We start from the raw sequence: 17,505 nt of genomic DNA on the forward strand, positions 1-17,505 counted from the left end.
TTTAATACTGTCAGAAGTAACTGTGTGTGTGTGTGTATGTGTGTGTGTGTGAGAGAGAGGGAGATAAGCGGGTTGTGAAGGTCAAGTAAATGCCACCACTCAAGACAGCACTAAAGAGCAAGTTTGTTGGTCACATAACAATGAGACACTCAGTCTCAGCACACACTCCTGTGCCTTGGTTGATTTAGTTTAGGGGTTAATCTAATGTGTAAATGTGTGTTTACATGTTCCCTCTTGTCAGTGTGTTATATGCTATGCATTGGAGGACTTGTGCCCTGGTTCACATGTATATGCTGCGTATGTGCTAGTTGGTGTGCATTTTCCTACCCAGCCACGGTTTTAAAGGATCATTCTTTTTATAAGAAGAGGCTCATTGGCTGGGGTTAAAGTCTGAGTCAATCACAAGACCACTTACATATTGATTTCCAAGCGCTGTGATTTATCGCAGTCTCCCTTAAGAGCACATTCATAGTGTTTTCGCATGTGTGTAAGTGTGGATTGTTTTATTTACACATACTGTACCTTAGTGCTAATGACAGATGAGACAGATTTCCCCCCCAACACACCCCATTCACGATTTCTGTCTCCCTGCTTTTACAGCCAGAGAAATGAGGCCCCCAGACTCACATTACCACTTTGATATATCACTGATCTGCTGCTCCCAGCACAACAGGGATGGAAGGTGACAGTTACTGTGCCCCTGCAGGCTTCTTGCATCCCTGAGCAAATCCCTATTCAATTTCCATCACACTCTAAGGAGTGACAGCTTGGTGTTTTATTTATTTTTATATTATTTTATGACTTTTTTTCCTCCTTATTACTCACCTGGCAGATATCTCATTGTGCAGAAAAAGTTTCTATAGTTATCCTCTAGATATCCAGAAATGGGCTTATCAGCAAACATTTCCATTTTTCATTCCACATAAGTGTTGTTTAAACATTTAAATTAGGTTTTGTTTAGTACCGTTACTGTTCAAGTTGTAACAGAGCGTTTTTGTTAAATAAGGTCACTTTGAAAATGTGTTTTCAATGAAAAAGCATATGTAAAATGTAACACAGGAATATAGTCATACTGTATCACTCTCTTGTGCAGCTTTACATTGTCAGTGCAGTTTGGTGATATTAATGTGGTAGATAGTTTGTCCCACACATTTATTTCAAAGGTCAATAATGTGATCTTGTATTTGTCTGCAAATGATTATTGATATTTTTCTCTTTACCCTCTTCAATTTTTCCCTCTGTCAATCATTGGTCCTTGTTAATCCTGGGCATGTGGCCAATATTTATCCAACTATATGGAAACATGCTTGTCTTTTCCCAACAACCTGTTCATCTCTGTTTTGTTCCTCTCCTCTCTTCTCCTCTGATCTCCACTACTCTTTACTGTCACCTCTGTTTCACCTGTCTCCTCCTCTGCCCTGCAGACCTGTCCCACCGTGTCCATGACCAGCTCCTAAGTTATGTCCTCTGTCCCTACTTTCCTACCCTAGCTCCTTCCTCCCCCGGTGTCGACTCCGCCCCTTTGCAGCGCACAGGAAGTCACGGCACAGGGACAGGAAACTACAGTCGTGGCGGGAACAACAACTATGCCACAGTGGGACCAGGCTACACCTCAAGCGGAGGTGGTGGAGGCGGAGACGTGTATGGCTCAGACCCATATGTGGCCGACCCGTACCGCACCCTACAGTACTGCCCTTCGGTGGTGGAATCACCCTATAGCAAGTCAGGACCAGCTTTGCCACCTGAGGGCAGCCTGCAGCGTTCACCTTCCATCGACTCGATTCAGAAAGACCCCAGGTAGGATGTGTGGGAAGTGTACATTGTGTGTGTGAACACAAGATCATTAAGCATAAGATGCTCAAAGGCACTTTGAAAGGACACGTGTGAAAAACAGTCCCTGTGCTTTTGAGTGAAGGATTTAAAAAGTGGTAAGAGTGCAGTGCCAAAAACAAACTTGAATGACGATATGTGAGAAATTCAATTCAGTTCAATTCATCTTTATTTATATAGTGCCAATTCACAACAAAGTCATCTCAAGGCACTTTACAGGATCCCTTACATTTATTCCCTGGAAGCCTAAATTATATCTTATACCTATATGTATATATATATATATATATATATATCCTCTTTTATACTTGAAACATTTTCTGGTAGATGTCACTTTATACTTTATGAATAGTAGATTTTTTTTCTACAAAATGGGACCCTCATATACTGACATGGGTTTTATACAGAGATCATCATTTCCACCAGACGCTCCACTTAATGTTCTCCATTTTAATGTGAGTGTTTATCACTCAGCACATTCCACAAGCACTAAGATATTCCTTAGTTTTGACCTCTATCCAATCAATAATCATGTGCTGGTATTACAAAATGTTTTTCAATTTTTCTTAGTTTGGTATTTCAACAGGGCCATAAAGGAGTTACAAGCAGTTAAAATTTAAATTTTTCTGGTAGAAAGCCTTCGCTGTTTACCAAAATGTTTATTGTCATTTTAGCGCCACATTCCCAGAGCCCAGCCGGTATAAAAAGCATCTACCATACATTTTTAAAAAATATTTCTTTGGCAATATATAGAACAAAACACAACCAGTTTCTCTCAAGACTCTCTCAGACTGGTGTGGGAATGAAATACAATCCAGGAAAGTTGGTTTTACTAATGGATGTATGAGGTCGAACTCCACCACTTAGCAAAACACTGCACACTGACCTGTAATAACACATGATAAATGAAGGATTTTACATTTCTCAAAAATTCATACTAATGAGAAACATCTTATTCTCAGCCTAGACTTTTATGAAGCAAACTGCAAAATTTACACATAGAAAAATAATGTACCAGAACTGCACTTACACACATTTATTTATCCATTCATTCGAATGGTGGATTATGTCGTGTAGCTTTGCAAGGTGAATTGAACCAGGTTTCTGTGTTTTTGTTTGAGCTCTATGTTTCAGGCTCCTGCTGGGCCAATGCTGGGCTGACTGAAATAAATGAGGGGACTGCTGTAGCATTTCCACACCTGTGCAGACTTACCCTACACGTGGAGCCAATGCTGGTGTTATGGTTAGAGAACCATTATTTCCACAGACTGGCGAGATTAAATTTAGTTGGAACACGTAAAAAGCAACACTTACCCCTCCCTTGTTACCACCATTGCACATAATCCCAACTGCTCCAGGTGTGAATGTTATTAACGGCGCGAATTTGATCAGGGAGTTCCTGTAAAAGAGAGCCGGCCTCTCAGTAATTCTGCCGTGAATAAATAAATGTTTTAAATGTTTGAACTAAAAAATACATTTAAAGAAATAACTGCTTAAAAAAGACAGCCTTACTCCAATTGCTTTAGAAGCTCTATTTCGTCTCCCTTAGTGTCATGCTGTGCGTAAAGAGTGCTACTGGGCTGTGATCACTTCCATCCTCTTGTCTCTGCAATTAAGCAAAGCTCAGTCTCCCCTCTTTATTTAAATATATTTCACAAGACTCTTGATGTATAATTCCTTTAATTACAGAGACGTGCATGGATCAAGTCTCAGCAGCAGCTGTCAATCAGAGGAGAAAGAGACAGAGTTAGAAAGACTGGGAGAATGGGAAAGAGAGAGTGTGAAAGTGATGAAAGAAGGAGAGAGGATGGGAGAGAATTTTTACAAACAATGGGAACGAAAGATAAAATGACACATTGACATGCCCACTGTGTACATGAATGTACAATCCTCTTCAGTCTTTTTAAGTTTGTAGAAAGTATCTTACTGATAACGAGGCCGCGGTGGTTTAATATTCATGTAGTCTGATTGAGTGGCTCAAGACAGTCTTCTTGTTTCACACAAGCACAAATTAGGTCTAATGTTCTCATTCAGTGAAAAATAATTTATAGCTTTTATTTAATTTCGCAAATGAAAGAGAATTTTATTCTGTTTATTCCAAAATGTTTGGTTTGGTCAGTTTTTGACTGCATAGACTAAACACAACAGCTCTGACAAGGGAAACTATTTTGCTTTCTCTTTTCTAAACTTTTTTTTTTCTTTTTTCATATTCACACCAACTTTTTTGAGGCTTTGTTGTTTCCACTCTGTTGGAGTTGCCTTATGCACTTTGTTGTTTGCATACACAGACATTTTCTTCCGAAGCCAGCAAGAGGCAAAGCAGTAATATATGTTCTATAGTTTTCTGTATGAAATGTCTGCATATTAGTCATGGAACAACATAAAAATTTGCAACAATAGTTGAAAAAAACTGGTTTTATGGAGAAACTGTAGAGAGAAGATGGTAGAATTGAGCACAGGTCACAAAGATGCCATGCACACACACTCATATGCTCATACATTACAATGCATTTAGATATTTGGCTATTGATAACAAAGAAAATTGTGGCAATAGTTTTTATTTTTCTTTGGTAAAAACAGCACCAATGGAAAACAGTGAATTTGGTTTTCATATGTTTTTTTCCAACTAGTCACTATTTTGTAATAAGATAGACAGCGTTTAATTGTTTGCTGCATTTACTGTCTGATCGACTTGAACAAAGACAGTGAGAGAAATGTGAAAATTAAAAACTGCAAACCTCTTTTTCAGTGCAAATATTCTCTGTGTGTTAATATGATCTAAGCACAACTTTGATTGAGTATGTTGTTTACTTTTATTCATTTAGAACAGTCATCAGTCTATTTATAACCCAAATCGATAAAATGTATGAAAATGAAAAGTAACTGAAGCAGTGACTATATTTCCATAGCAAAACTACCTCAAATGCAGTATCCCTGTAAATATAATGTAATACTAACACATATACAATGAAAAGGAAACACTATTAGCTTTATTGATATTTTTGAGGACATACTGTAGGATACATCTTGTATATGTTGGAAAATTGCAACTTAAACTAGTGCTATTATAAGCCTCTAAATCAATGATTCTCCTTCTTTCTTACAGTCTGCAAGGGTTTTCCAGTCATTATCCAGTCAATATCATATTACAATAAATACTAGAAAAAATAGAGATTTACAAAACATACAAATCAAGCAAAAAACAATGACTTTTTCTGACTGAGCCTTGCTCCAAAACATAACACAAGTTAATACTGTACTGTATCTCAGGACTTTTGCCAGTGCTGTTCTGTGAGTTTTAGTCACAAGAGGTTACAGCAGGAATCCATTTCATGATGGTACAGTATGTTCGTGTTGCTTTCTGCCTGTCTGCCAAGTTATAGTTTTATACTTTACAGTAACAAGATAATTCAGAAAAACGTTGCCTTGCCAATTTTGTTTAAAAAGTGTTTTTAAAGTAATCTTAATTTTAGCTGAGTTGCACTGAAATTAAATCAACTTTCTAATGATTAATTTGGATGTTGCTAGATACATATAATCTATTTACTCGTCTTGATATCACTGAAGTGGAGCTTTGTGTTACATTTCTCTTTGCCATGAGGTTAAATGGCCTCCCACTCAAACTTCACTTTCTCTCTTGCTGTAATTGGATCTAGCTGGGCTAACATGAAGTGCTAAATGAGTTAGCAGCTATTAGAGACAAGGAACAGTCTGAGTGAAGGCAGAGGTGTGTGTCTGTGTGAGTTAAAGTGTGTGTGTGCTCTGAAGGTACAATGTGTGTTTTAGAGGAAACTATGTTTTTGCAAAAGTTCATCAAGATATTCAGTGCATAATATCTGTATGTTGCTGCACAATATCATGTGCAGGAGCATGTGTGTCTCTGTCTGTTGTAACCGGTAACACAATTAGAGTCTACTACTGTTGCAGACGAGTGATCACACAAAGAGAAGTAGGTGGAAAACAAAGGCAAGAGAGGAATTTGGTGGAATTAGGGGAAAATGGAGGATGGTAGGAATGATCAACTTGGAGGGAAGTGAATACACAGAAGAAAGATGAAGCAGAAGAGTGGAAAAGGGCACGATGGAGATAAATGTTGCCCTTCTTTGTTTTGTTTTTTTGTGTGTGCTTTCCTTAGAGTTTTTATAGTAAAAAGAGACTCACACCCATTGAGTTTCCAGCTTAAACTGAACATTAAAAACATTGTAGAGAGCAGATTTTCAGAACCAGTAAAGGAAGAAATGGTAGGAATAAAATTAACAAATAAAGGGGCTACTGGGAGTATCTTGAGTAAAGGAAGAAAGAAAAGACACGTTTATTTAAGGAGCAAGACAGACATACCTGGAGGGTTGGAAGAAAAAAGACAAGAGAAGGAAGTGAATGAAACCTGGCATTGTTGGGGATTTGTATGCAAGTACAGGAGGGAGACAGAGGGATGAGTATTATCCCCGGGTAGAAAGGGACCTATGGACTGAGGAGGTGGGGGCTAATAGTGAGGCAAAGCTTGGAGAGCTACAGTAAGTGAGGGGAATTTACAGTTTTACAGTAGCAGTGATGTTTGTAAAGGAAAAACATAAGAGAGGTAACAACTTTGTGATCAAATATGAGACATATTGTTTCAGCTGTGGGGGTGTGTTTGACTAATCTCATCAAACACTCAATCAGCTTGAAACAGAGACACAGCACTTCAAGATAAGATAACTCTAACTCCACTATTTGAATCAACCTCTCTTCATTTACATTTTCACACCACATTCAAACATGAGTTCACTCAGCAATAGTGGTTGTATTGTCAGTGAAAATTTCTTTTGAATGGTTTTTGTTTCCAGTGAACATTTTGCTCATAGGTGATGCGTTGAATACAAAATATATAATGCCTACATACAAAAGCCTACATTTCGAGCTAACCATGCAGAAGAGGCAGTGCTGTGGTAACACCTCAACACTGCAAAAACAACACTGTATAGGTAAAAGTACGAGAAATCGCAACACTACCTAAATTCCCCATTATTTACTACTAGATAAAATAGAGCTGCTGACATGAAATGGCTGTTTACAGGACCTTAATTTATGATGTGATCTGGCGTGACATGTCATTGTCACTGCTCACTATTTATTTTCAGTGTTTGTTGGCTCACAAAGTAAATGCATCTCTCTATTTATGTGCAACAGTAAGGGGTGAGAAACTACTCACATTTAAGGAGTGTGTGTGTGTCTGTGTGTTTGTATGCGTGCGTGTGCATGACAGAGGGAAAAAGAGAGAGAAGGAGAGTTTGAATACATCAGCACCATGGACAGAGACATAAAGCTCAGTTGGGCTGGAAAGTTTCAGCACCATGGAGAGAAACAAGCAGCGCTTGTAAGACTCACTTCTGTTGTACAGTAACTGTAGCTGCTGCTTGCTCCAGTCTCGAGCAGTTATTGAACATAATGCGGCCCAGAAACCACGCAATAGTCAAAGGTCAAACTAGCCACCATATAGCTACGTTCTAACAATCATAAATAGTGAAATTTTATACATGGATAATAATAAAATAGATGTTGAAAATACAAATCCTGCTGTTTTTTGTTTATTTTTTATGTGTTGTCAGATATACTTAGCAGAATGATGGTCTATTATTTAACTTCACCATACAATTGCTTGTTTGAGACAGGACAGAGCCAGGTCATACATTTTGCCCGTTGTTTCTAATCTCTGTTGTACATCAAACATAGAACAAGGCAGGAAAGTGGGGGGAAAAATGATGTGGCAACAAGAGAAAGATAAAGAAAGGTAGAAGAATGGATTAGTAACTGAGTGACTCAGAAATAGAGACCAAGAGAGGGAGGACAGTTAAGGTGGGAGAGGCAGAGTCCCAGGGTGAGCAAGGGATTTAAAGAAAGAGAAAGGAAGGGGAAAAAAGACAGATAGAGGAGAAAGGACACACTGTATTGGCTCTCAGCACGGCCCAGGGGTAATTTCCTCTCCACATGAGAAATGCATGCTGGGATATGGAATCACCTCCAAGGGAGGGTAATGATGCATTGCCAGAACCTTGGCCCTGAGGCTGTGTGTGTGTGTGCGCATGCGTGTGTGTGAGTGTGTGTGTGTGTGTGTATCTGTGCCCTGGCCATCATCCCTGCCTGTTCTGGGTAAATTGCCCATTGTAGTTATTTTCCTTTTCTGAGGTGGCCTATCTGTGTGTGTGTCTGTGTGTGTGTGCACGCGTGTGTGTGTGACCTTGGGATGATAACAACCCTGTGTTTCTGCCTTCTGCCTTCCCCTAAATCTCCAGTTTGAGACATAGAAGGATAGATCAAAGACAGACACACAGATAAATACAGTTTGGTGACCGTTGGGTGGCATTTAGATAAGATTCACACATACAGATGAGAAGAGTTCTGTGCTAATAATTCAGTGGCATTTGCCTTTTTAAGCAGTGAGACATGGATAAAAGACAGGGGCTTAATTGCTGTCTTCATTCTTCCAGTGGTTAAAGGATGTTTTCTGTTTCAGCTTTTATTGAGTGTAAAAGTGTGTGTGTGTGTGTGTTTTGTGTGTGTGTGTGCGCGCGCACCCTAATATGAGCAGCCAGTAATGAATCTGTCATGTTCTTTTGATCCAATCATTTAATTATTGTTTCTTATAGTAATTACTGCCACTAACATTCCTTTCATTAACATCCATCAAACCTTTTAGACACATGCACAGGAACACACACACACACAAACACACACACACACACACACACACACACACACACACATACAGATGCTCCTTGTCAGCACTATAAACTAACCTACACAAGTAATAAAAACAGGTTAAAACCATAGGTTTGGTTAGATGGTGAGAGTACAGATGCTTTCACTACTGCTTGCTCTCTGTGTCTTCTCCTCCCACCACCTGTCTGCCTCCTCCATCTCCTGACACTGGTGGCATTTGGGAGGGATTATGGGAAAATGTCACACCGGCCGAATTACTGTATATGTTCTCTCTTCCCCACGCCTCACTTCACCTCGCCTTTCCTCTAACTCATACTTGACAGCACAGCCTAACCACACTCAATCTACAGAGCTAATGACACTCTCTTAGTGTTGGAAACAAAACACGTGTGACCAAGTTTATTTTTTTCCAATTGTGCATGATTTAATGCATTTAGTTTTTTACTTCTTGAAAAAGACACAACACGAGTTCGAAACAAATCATACTGTTCCTATTACAATGTTTAATGTAATTATATGTGGTATTTTTAATTTACATTACAGAGTACTTCAAAATCTCTATTATGGTTGAGGAGTTGAGAGATGTAATGCATATCCCAGTTGAGACACATTTTCTCTCTATGGATCTCTGGGCACCACTCAGTGTTAATATAAACTACATCCCACTTCCATACTTACAAAATTCAGTAACATGTGTAGTACATTCATATCAATATAAATGGATTAATGAGACAGTGCTACTAAGATTTTATTTGCCCTTGGATGTCAGAGCAGTCTTGCATAAACTCACATTTACAGATGACATTAATTACCTTTTTTATTAACATCTTAGACGTTAATGTCAAGTAGCTGTACGTCTTCTTACCATTGGTGCTTTTGCACGAGGCCCACTCTTCCATGGAGCTGCAGACGTTAAGGTCAGTGAGTTGTGTATGTTATGTGCAGAAGAGGGATCTTGACCTTTCAGCTGAGTTGCTTGCAGGAAATCAAGCGTCGGGTGCTTTTTATTGGACCCAGCGGGACTCAGTATCCACTACAGAACCTAAATAAAGCTGAAACTGGAAGAACAGCGGTACATGAGGTGGCAATGAGAAAGGAGATGGATGCATGGGGAAATGGAAACAAGTTTATTAAATAATATAAAAAGGGGAATTGCTGCAGAATGTGAAACAGACTAAGTTTGCCTTGGTTACTGAAATACCTTCACTTCCTTACTTGTCATAGGTGATTAGATTCAGCCATGCTGCTGTATTTGTATCTGCCAGCTGCAGAGGTACAAACGCACCTGCATATTACAGTCATCTCATAATACATCCCTGTGGAAGTGTGCTTACCAAAATAAAACCCTTACGTGCCCACTCACAGGCACATGTGCCCAGAGAAACACAAACCAATATTGTCCTTCATCTAAATTTCTTTTTGGCATGCTAATTAAAGGACACTAGCTCGCAGGTGTATTGGCAAACATTACATGAGCACAGAGAAGCAGCAGCTTACTGGGTGAAAGGGGATTTTAAAGTATTATTCAAAGAAGCATGATGTTTTTTTTTTCAAGTAAATGTAGTTTCCTCACTTTTATAGGCACATTTCTATAGTATCATGTTGTAGATCTGACCCAATGCCATTCTCGTACAGTCAGTTACCACTCTACTTTTGCCTGTTTGAGATTTAACTTTGCCTCTTGACTGAGAAAGAAGACCTTTCAAATAACATTTTGACATGTGTAACGTTAAAATTTTCCACTGAGGTCCTGAGCAAAGTCACTTTCGATACAGTGAGCGCAGAAACACATATTGTAAGAAAGTCGACAAACTCCAGAAGCTGTATTCAAACTGACAGGATCACAAAAGCATTAAACTCGATACAATTCAGCCGACTGGAGCAGCTCTGTAGGATGCCCAGGAGCAGGCTTGTGACTAGAAGGTCATTGCTTCAATCCGCAGACTGTCACGATAAATCTGTATGTAGAGGTTAGACAGGTGCATTTCAAACTGCCTTCTTAACACCCACTACTGTAGTACCTGTAAGGCCTTTACCACCCCCCCCCCCCCCCCAATGGAACTGCTCAATTATCACTAATAGATGTGGGTACGGCAGGATGCTGATGCTTATTGTAATCCCACTAAATACTGTAGTTATTTACTGTGGATAGAAACACTGCTACAATTATCTGCCATTTACAAATAGGTGTTTCATGATTTATTCTTTTATTTATTTTAATCCCAGGAAACTCAACGGTCTCAATCATAGACCCCTTGTATGTGATCTGCACGGTCCAGTCCAATTTTTTTCATTGAGTCATGATAAAATAGCTCATCCTAGGGGTGCTGACTCAATTTAGAAACAATCCTCCATTGTGCGTCCAGCGTTCTCTCTCTCTCTCTCTCTCTCTCTCTCTCTCTCTCTCTCTCTCTCTCTCTTTCTTTCTTTCTCCATCACACCTCTGCAGGTAAGGACGGCTCCACAGTGATGATGGGTTGGTAGGTGTAGGCATTCATCCAGCACCTGAAGTGCTTTGTTCTTCACTCAACTCAAACACACAGCTCTCCTCCACTCCTCCACTCCTGTTGTCCTGAAGTCTATTTTTTCCTTTTCTAAATTCTTTCCACTCTCTCTCACTTTCTCTCTCTCTCTCTGTCTTTATCACCGCAGGGTATGAGTCGATTCCTAAGGCTGTGCTCACAATGCTGACGATAGCTCTGAGTGTATGTTTGCGACAGAGTCTGCATTTCTGTCCACACCTACAGTGTTTGTGTGTGTGTGTGTGTGTGTGTCTGTGTGTGCATGGGCGTGTGCATATGCTCAGAATGCCTCATTGTCACTGTGACTCAAGTGAAACTGTAATCTTGGGAGAAAGACAGAAGAAAAGAGAACTGTGAATTGAGAAACAGACAGGACAGGAGTTACTGAAAGGTTGTGCGTGTTACCCCTCTTAGTATTGATCTGTGTGTGTGTGTGTGTGTGTGTGTGTGTGTGTGTGTGTGTGTGTGTGTTTTAAGAACATATGTGTGACACGCTACAATAAGTCGCTGCTGCATTCATGTGTGTTGCTGTTTGTTTTCCCCGTGTACATTTAGCAACGTTTGTGTATTTGCCTGAATCACTACATGGATTTTCTCGTCTTGAAATCCCATTTGTCAATGCTAAGGCCATATTATGGTCACATTTTTAATTCCAGTTCTCCACCATGTTGCATTTAATACTGTCAGATTTAACTGCCTTCTGAAAAAGAAAAAGGCCATTGGGTTGAGTTCTGTGCCTCTGATCTAACTGTAAAAGAATCACCATGGATATTTGAAAACCATATATATATATATATATATATATATATATATATATATATATATATATATATATAACCTGGAATTTTGGAAAGACATCTTTTGGGGAACTTAAAAATACAAGTCTTTGCTTTAGTGTTTTAAAGCTGTCACAGGGCTTTCAACCAAGCGCTGCTTGAGCTATGTAATAATTTAATTTCAATTGCATTATAGGTTTATACTTTATACTCATGTCAGCAATCATTTTACAAGGATGGGCGAACATGAGGAAAATAAAAGTGCTCTTATCAAATTATACCACTTTCGTGAATGCAGTCATCTGTGTCATTGAAATCTAGCTCAGAGAATATCAGGCAGTAAATAAACTCAAACTCAAACTGATTAAAAAGGTGGAAAATAAAAGATCATAGCTGTCATAGCTACATTCCCCAAAGGAAAGAAGTGGTCTTTCTATGTTTGTGTACATGCTGCTGTATGATCTGCCATTTTACTTTAGGCTCGGTGGAACCGAATATTGTCTGCACATTTCCTGTATTGTGCTTGTGACCGTAACCATGTTGGTGCTCCAGCATGTGATGTTTCTGCTGCACACTTCTGTTTCCAATCCCTCTCTTGCACCCATCCTCATCTTATTTGAGGTGGATCACTGCTTTTAGTCTCACTTAATCCGCTTTTGAAGGTTGCATTTGTGTGTGTGTGTGTGTGAGAGAGAGAGAGAGAGAAAGAGAGAGAGAGAAAGAGAGAGAGAGAGAGAAAAAGAGAGAGAGAGAGAGAGAGAGAGAGAAAAAAAAGAGAGAGAGAGAGAAAGAGAGAGAGAGAGAGAGAAAAAGAGAGAGAGAGAGAAAGAGAGAGAGAGAGGGGAGTACTTGAGCAGGTGTGTAACCATACAACAGATACTGCAAATACAGCAGGTCGTCTCTGTTACATTGTTACTTTTTCTGTTGTGGATTTATTAGTCTAGGACATGACATATTCATTAATGTAATAATTGTCAATATGACATGTTATTTAAATTCTTATCCTTAGAATTAGAAGATGTGATGAATCCTTATATTCATCACATCTCTGCTCTATCAATATCTGCTTCCATAACATCTGACATGTTGCATAGTAGACAACAAACAGTGCACAATGTCCTTTTATTCATATTTTATCACAACCATCTCCATAGTCAACTTCATTATTAGCATGACAGTACATGCATTGTCATGCACAGCTTTGACCTGAGACTGTACTATTATCACTTCCTATTGCCCCGTGTGAACTAAGGAGGATAGAAGGTGCATAACTTAATCACTGGCAAATTAGTTTTTCTTCCTTCTTGTGTCACATCACTGATTGTGCTCTCTCATTCCCAAACCCACAGAACACAATACTGAAATATTCATATACCATGTCCGAGGAGAGTTTAGTCACCTCAAGGTGAGTTTTAAGTTTGAAATGACCCTGTAATGCCTTAATAAAGGGGAAAAAAGCATTGTGGAGCCATTGTTGGTTAGATATATAGACATTTCACAGCTTCTAATTAGTGGAATTCTTTATCTACTGTAGATGAAACACATTTACTGGGATTATTATTTTATAGTAAGGATAAACTCTGCAAAAGGGCAAATGCTGCTCTTTCTTTAGTTATGTAAATCACAGACATTGATAGATTACCCACCACAGGTAGGAGGGAGCTTAAACTAGAGTCTCTCTGTGTAGTTACTGCAACTTGTGTTTCTTGCCAAACTGTTCAGTCGAGGGTTCTGCCTTCATATTCACTGTGGAAATGACAGCAATAAAGCCACAGGGGCGCAATGTTTTTTGCATGCAACCTGGTTTCTTTAGTGTCTTGGGACACCCCATGGGGGGAAGCATCACTACATTTCTACTACAGAAGCTTGATTTGACAGCTATTTGTGTTGTTGTATTTGTTAACACATCACAGGCTCATGACAAACAACAGGAAGCTTTTTAAGCATCTGTGCCCACTGGTCATTTGTTTTATGGTCCACCCATGATCAGAGACAAATGCGCTGTCAAACACTGATTACATTCGAGCCCATGTTACCCTTACAACACACTCATAAAGCTATACTGACCTTGTTCTAATAAACATTCAGACATAAAGCAGATAGACAGCAAATGAGTTTTAACACGGCCCAGTAACTGTGACTGAACTTTAAATGGAACCTGTCACTGAAAGTTTTCAATGCAATAATGCTCTGTCTGTCTCTACACACACACACAGTGCAACCTGTGATTGCTCTGATCTTACCACCATGATTTAAGACTCATACACGCACGAGCCTAATTGACTGAAGATGGACTTAAAGTATGATGGTAAGATCAGAGTAATGACACTTCAAAGTCTGTGTGTGTTTGTCTGTGTGTGTGTTTGTGTGTGTGTGCATGTGCAGAAAGTACTGTATATGCCCATTACACAGTCAGCACACTGGGAATGTCAGTCTTTTTCACTTTACAGGTCTATAGAGTTCAGACCTCATCTTCTATACATCCATTGCTTTTCTTTCATTCAACAGACTGTACTTGAAAAGAGAGAAAAAAGGAACTTGAAAATATATAAAAAAAAATAATAATAACAAAAGAAATGAATACAAGGTCAGTAAAATTGTTTTGTAAGTGGAGAGCTTCAGTGCTGGAGTGAATTTAGTCCGTTTACAGAGTGTGTGTTTGTGTGTGTCGGCAGTAACAAACATTCACAGCCATGTACAGCTGTGTATGTGAGAGTACGAGAGGAGAAATACAGACAGAGGGAGGCAAAAATGTGTGTTTGTGCTTCTGAGTGTGCAAAGTATCTAGCAACTCATCTCTCTTGTTTAATGCCAGGGCAGGCCTCTTTAGTGTGAATCACACACACACACACACACATGCATAGGCAGTATTAATATCCCGCTTGACCTTATCGGTGTGGTATTTACATGGTAGAATAATTCTGAATAATTTGTGGTGGCATGATGTACACAGACGCACACTAACATTGTGGCTTCTTTATTAGGGGCAAGACATGAACGTATCTTTGCCGGTCGTGGACACACACACATGCATAGGCTAACACTCCCATTAGCATCATTGCAGTAAAAATAGCTCACCTTTCCTGTTTGCCATTCAGAGGCCAAAGCTGACTCGTCGACATGATTGCATCTCAGCTCGCAAATCAAGAGACAATGGGGCCGTAATTTTTCAGCAAGCTCCCCTTCATCCACCAGCTTAATCATCTGCCTGCACTTTGATTGGATGAGTATAGTGGATGAGGATTTGATTGGTCAATTTGTTCACTTGTGTTGTATCCTGGCTGAAACCCAGTGTAGCTCCTTTAAGGCTTATCATTGTAGTACATTGGGCCAAAGTTGGCTAACTGATGTTGGTTCTTCCATCAAGCCATGCAAAATCCCAGACTAAAGAAGGCTAATAATCCTGATCACAGGACCTGCTTCGAGCTTTAATGTGCTTTGTTGGGGCTGTTGGATTTTGACTGGGGCAAAAAGAAAAAAAATGTAATTAAATATTTAACCACGTCTTCACTATTCATTCTAAGTGGAGCTTAAACTAAAGTTTCTGGTTAAGACCCTTTTCTACTTTGTGCTTGGATTGAAATGGTTTAGCAAAAAACGAGAGTAGTAAAATCAAAGACAGATTACTCGTCATCACTTCTGTGCTTAACTATAGCAAATTCAGTTTTCAGTGTGTTACAGTATATCTCTTACTACAACAAAATGGATTTTCAATTTGACAGATAATTTGATACTGTACTGGATACAGTAAAATACACAGCTCAATCTTAATGAGGAGGGCTTGTGATACATTGTAATGGTCTACAGTAGGTCACCTCAGCTTCCATCGGTCCGTCTAATGAATGTTTGACCTAGTGTGTGTTTCATTGGCTCATTGTTTAGTTGTGTAAACATGCAGTAATTGCTCTGTGTAACGGGGGAATAGTGCCACCGGGTTGAAATGTACCGATCAGCAAATGCGGTATAATAGCTGTGTGAATATGTGTGTATTTTTGCTTTGGTGTAGACATGCCAGTGCATGTTTGTGTGTCCTCAATGCATATGCAATATGCTAGGTTGTGCACATGCTTTATTGAGTGTTTGTGTTTATGGCGTCGAAATGTTGTGTATATGCATGTGTGCACACCCTCTCTATGTGTATGTATAATGAACACCTGTCTGTCAGCTTAATGTCCTATTCGATTAGGACTCCAATTCTGTGTGTTCAGCTAATTGCAAGGACTAGTGCTAGCGTTTGTGTTTTCCTTACCCTTGCAAATTGCTCCATGGACCTGCACACTAATGCTCCTCTTTATCAGCCCCACCCATGCAAGGCAGACACGCTAAATGGCTTTTTCTACCTGTTAATTTTCAAGCAGATGTACTTATCCAAAGCAAATCAAAAGTGCAAAGAGTAGAAAAAGCTCAAATGTACACTGATAAAGTTCCGGCATGGGAGCAGTTGAATGTGAAAAGCATTTCAACTTCTACACTACATCCATACTTTTATGCAACATAGACAAGCGTGCACTAGTGACATACAGTACATTTCATCACCAGCTCTTTTCCCACCATCGTCTGTCTCTCTGTCCCATTCAGTGTTAGTCAGTCTCATTCAACACCTCTCTTTCTTCTCACTCAGTCCTTTGTTGGCTTTTATTCAACCTGCTGAGCCTCCTATTCCCAGCTGGTGGATGCCATAGAGAAAGCATATTGATTTTTCTCTTCATCTGTGCGGCTGCTGCACGGGCTCCGGATGGAAAAACGCCAGACTCCTCTAAGAAAAGGAGAGAGGAGAGAGTGAGTGAAAAAGCAGGCTTGGTGGTATGTGTAGACAAAAAGATCAAATGTGGCTTCTAATATTGAAGTGATAAGCAAGGAAAGAGGTGATCTACTCTACCTCTGTTTGTTCCCTTCATCTTTTTGCTACTTTGCACTTTCTGCACATCCCATTGCTTTAGTTTTCTTCTCTCTGCTACTTCCTTCTTTCTATTTGTCTTTATGATTTACCTCCATGGTGGAATTGTGGCATTAATTCTCACTTTTCTATTTTTATTGAGAGAGGTGATCTGTGGGGCACTAGATAAAGAGGAGGTGCAGGTTGACAGAAGATGAGGTGTGTTCATTGTAGCTGACTCACCACCACTTCTTTTTATTTTTTTTGTCCTCTGTTTATTTCTGGATGAGTTTCATCTCTGGTTCCACCCTCTTATCTCTATCTATCCATTTTTCTGCCCAGCTATTACGAGCATCACCCCTTCTCTTCCCCCACCTTTCATTGATCCTCTTTACTTTGGCCAGGATTTGTGTTCTGTTCTTTCAGCTACAACACAGCTCCACATGAGAATTTTTCTTTTCTTTTCTTTTTTGCAAAAGTAAAGTGCACGTGCACAACAAGGGCCGGAAGAACATAACAAATGAGAGATAATAGGTACTGCAGTCATTTGTCTAAAACCCCAAATATGCTTCCATGACTGCTAACCTTTATGTTTTTGTACACAAATTAGTCATATAGACAATTGAGTACTGTATGCCTACTTTGCATACACATAACATTGCACATAATTTGCAAATCACATAGTATTCTTGGGGGGAAACTATGGTGAAATATTTTTTTTGATCATGTTCCATGTTTTTAAGTGTTTTAAAGGAAGCTTACATCTGATATTCCTGCCCATGTAGCACCTACAGCACTTTAG

General features: G+C 39.4%; 1 protein-coding gene across 5 annotated transcripts in view; it reads left to right on the forward strand.

The window, feature by feature from the left end:
• Nucleotides 1-17,505, forward strand: part of ctnnd2a (catenin (cadherin-associated protein), delta 2a) — a 222,725-nt gene that overhangs the window by 129,562 nt on the left and 75,658 nt on the right. For 3 of the 5 annotated variants that reach the window (XM_067486635.1, XM_067486633.1, XM_067486632.1), the window contains exon 12: nucleotides 1,425-1,797. In XM_067486635.1, coding sequence (XP_067342736.1) covers nucleotides 1,425-1,797 — 373 coding nt within the window. The remainder of the gene's footprint in view (nucleotides 1-1,424; nucleotides 1,798-17,505) is intronic. The other 2 variants (XM_067486636.1, XM_067486634.1) reach the window with 1 other exon arrangement.

The sequence above is a fragment of the Channa argus genome, chromosome 19 (assembly GCF_033026475.1).
Source record: "Channa argus isolate prfri chromosome 19, Channa argus male v1.0, whole genome shotgun sequence".
Lineage (NCBI taxonomy): Eukaryota > Metazoa > Chordata > Actinopteri > Anabantiformes > Channidae > Channa > Channa argus.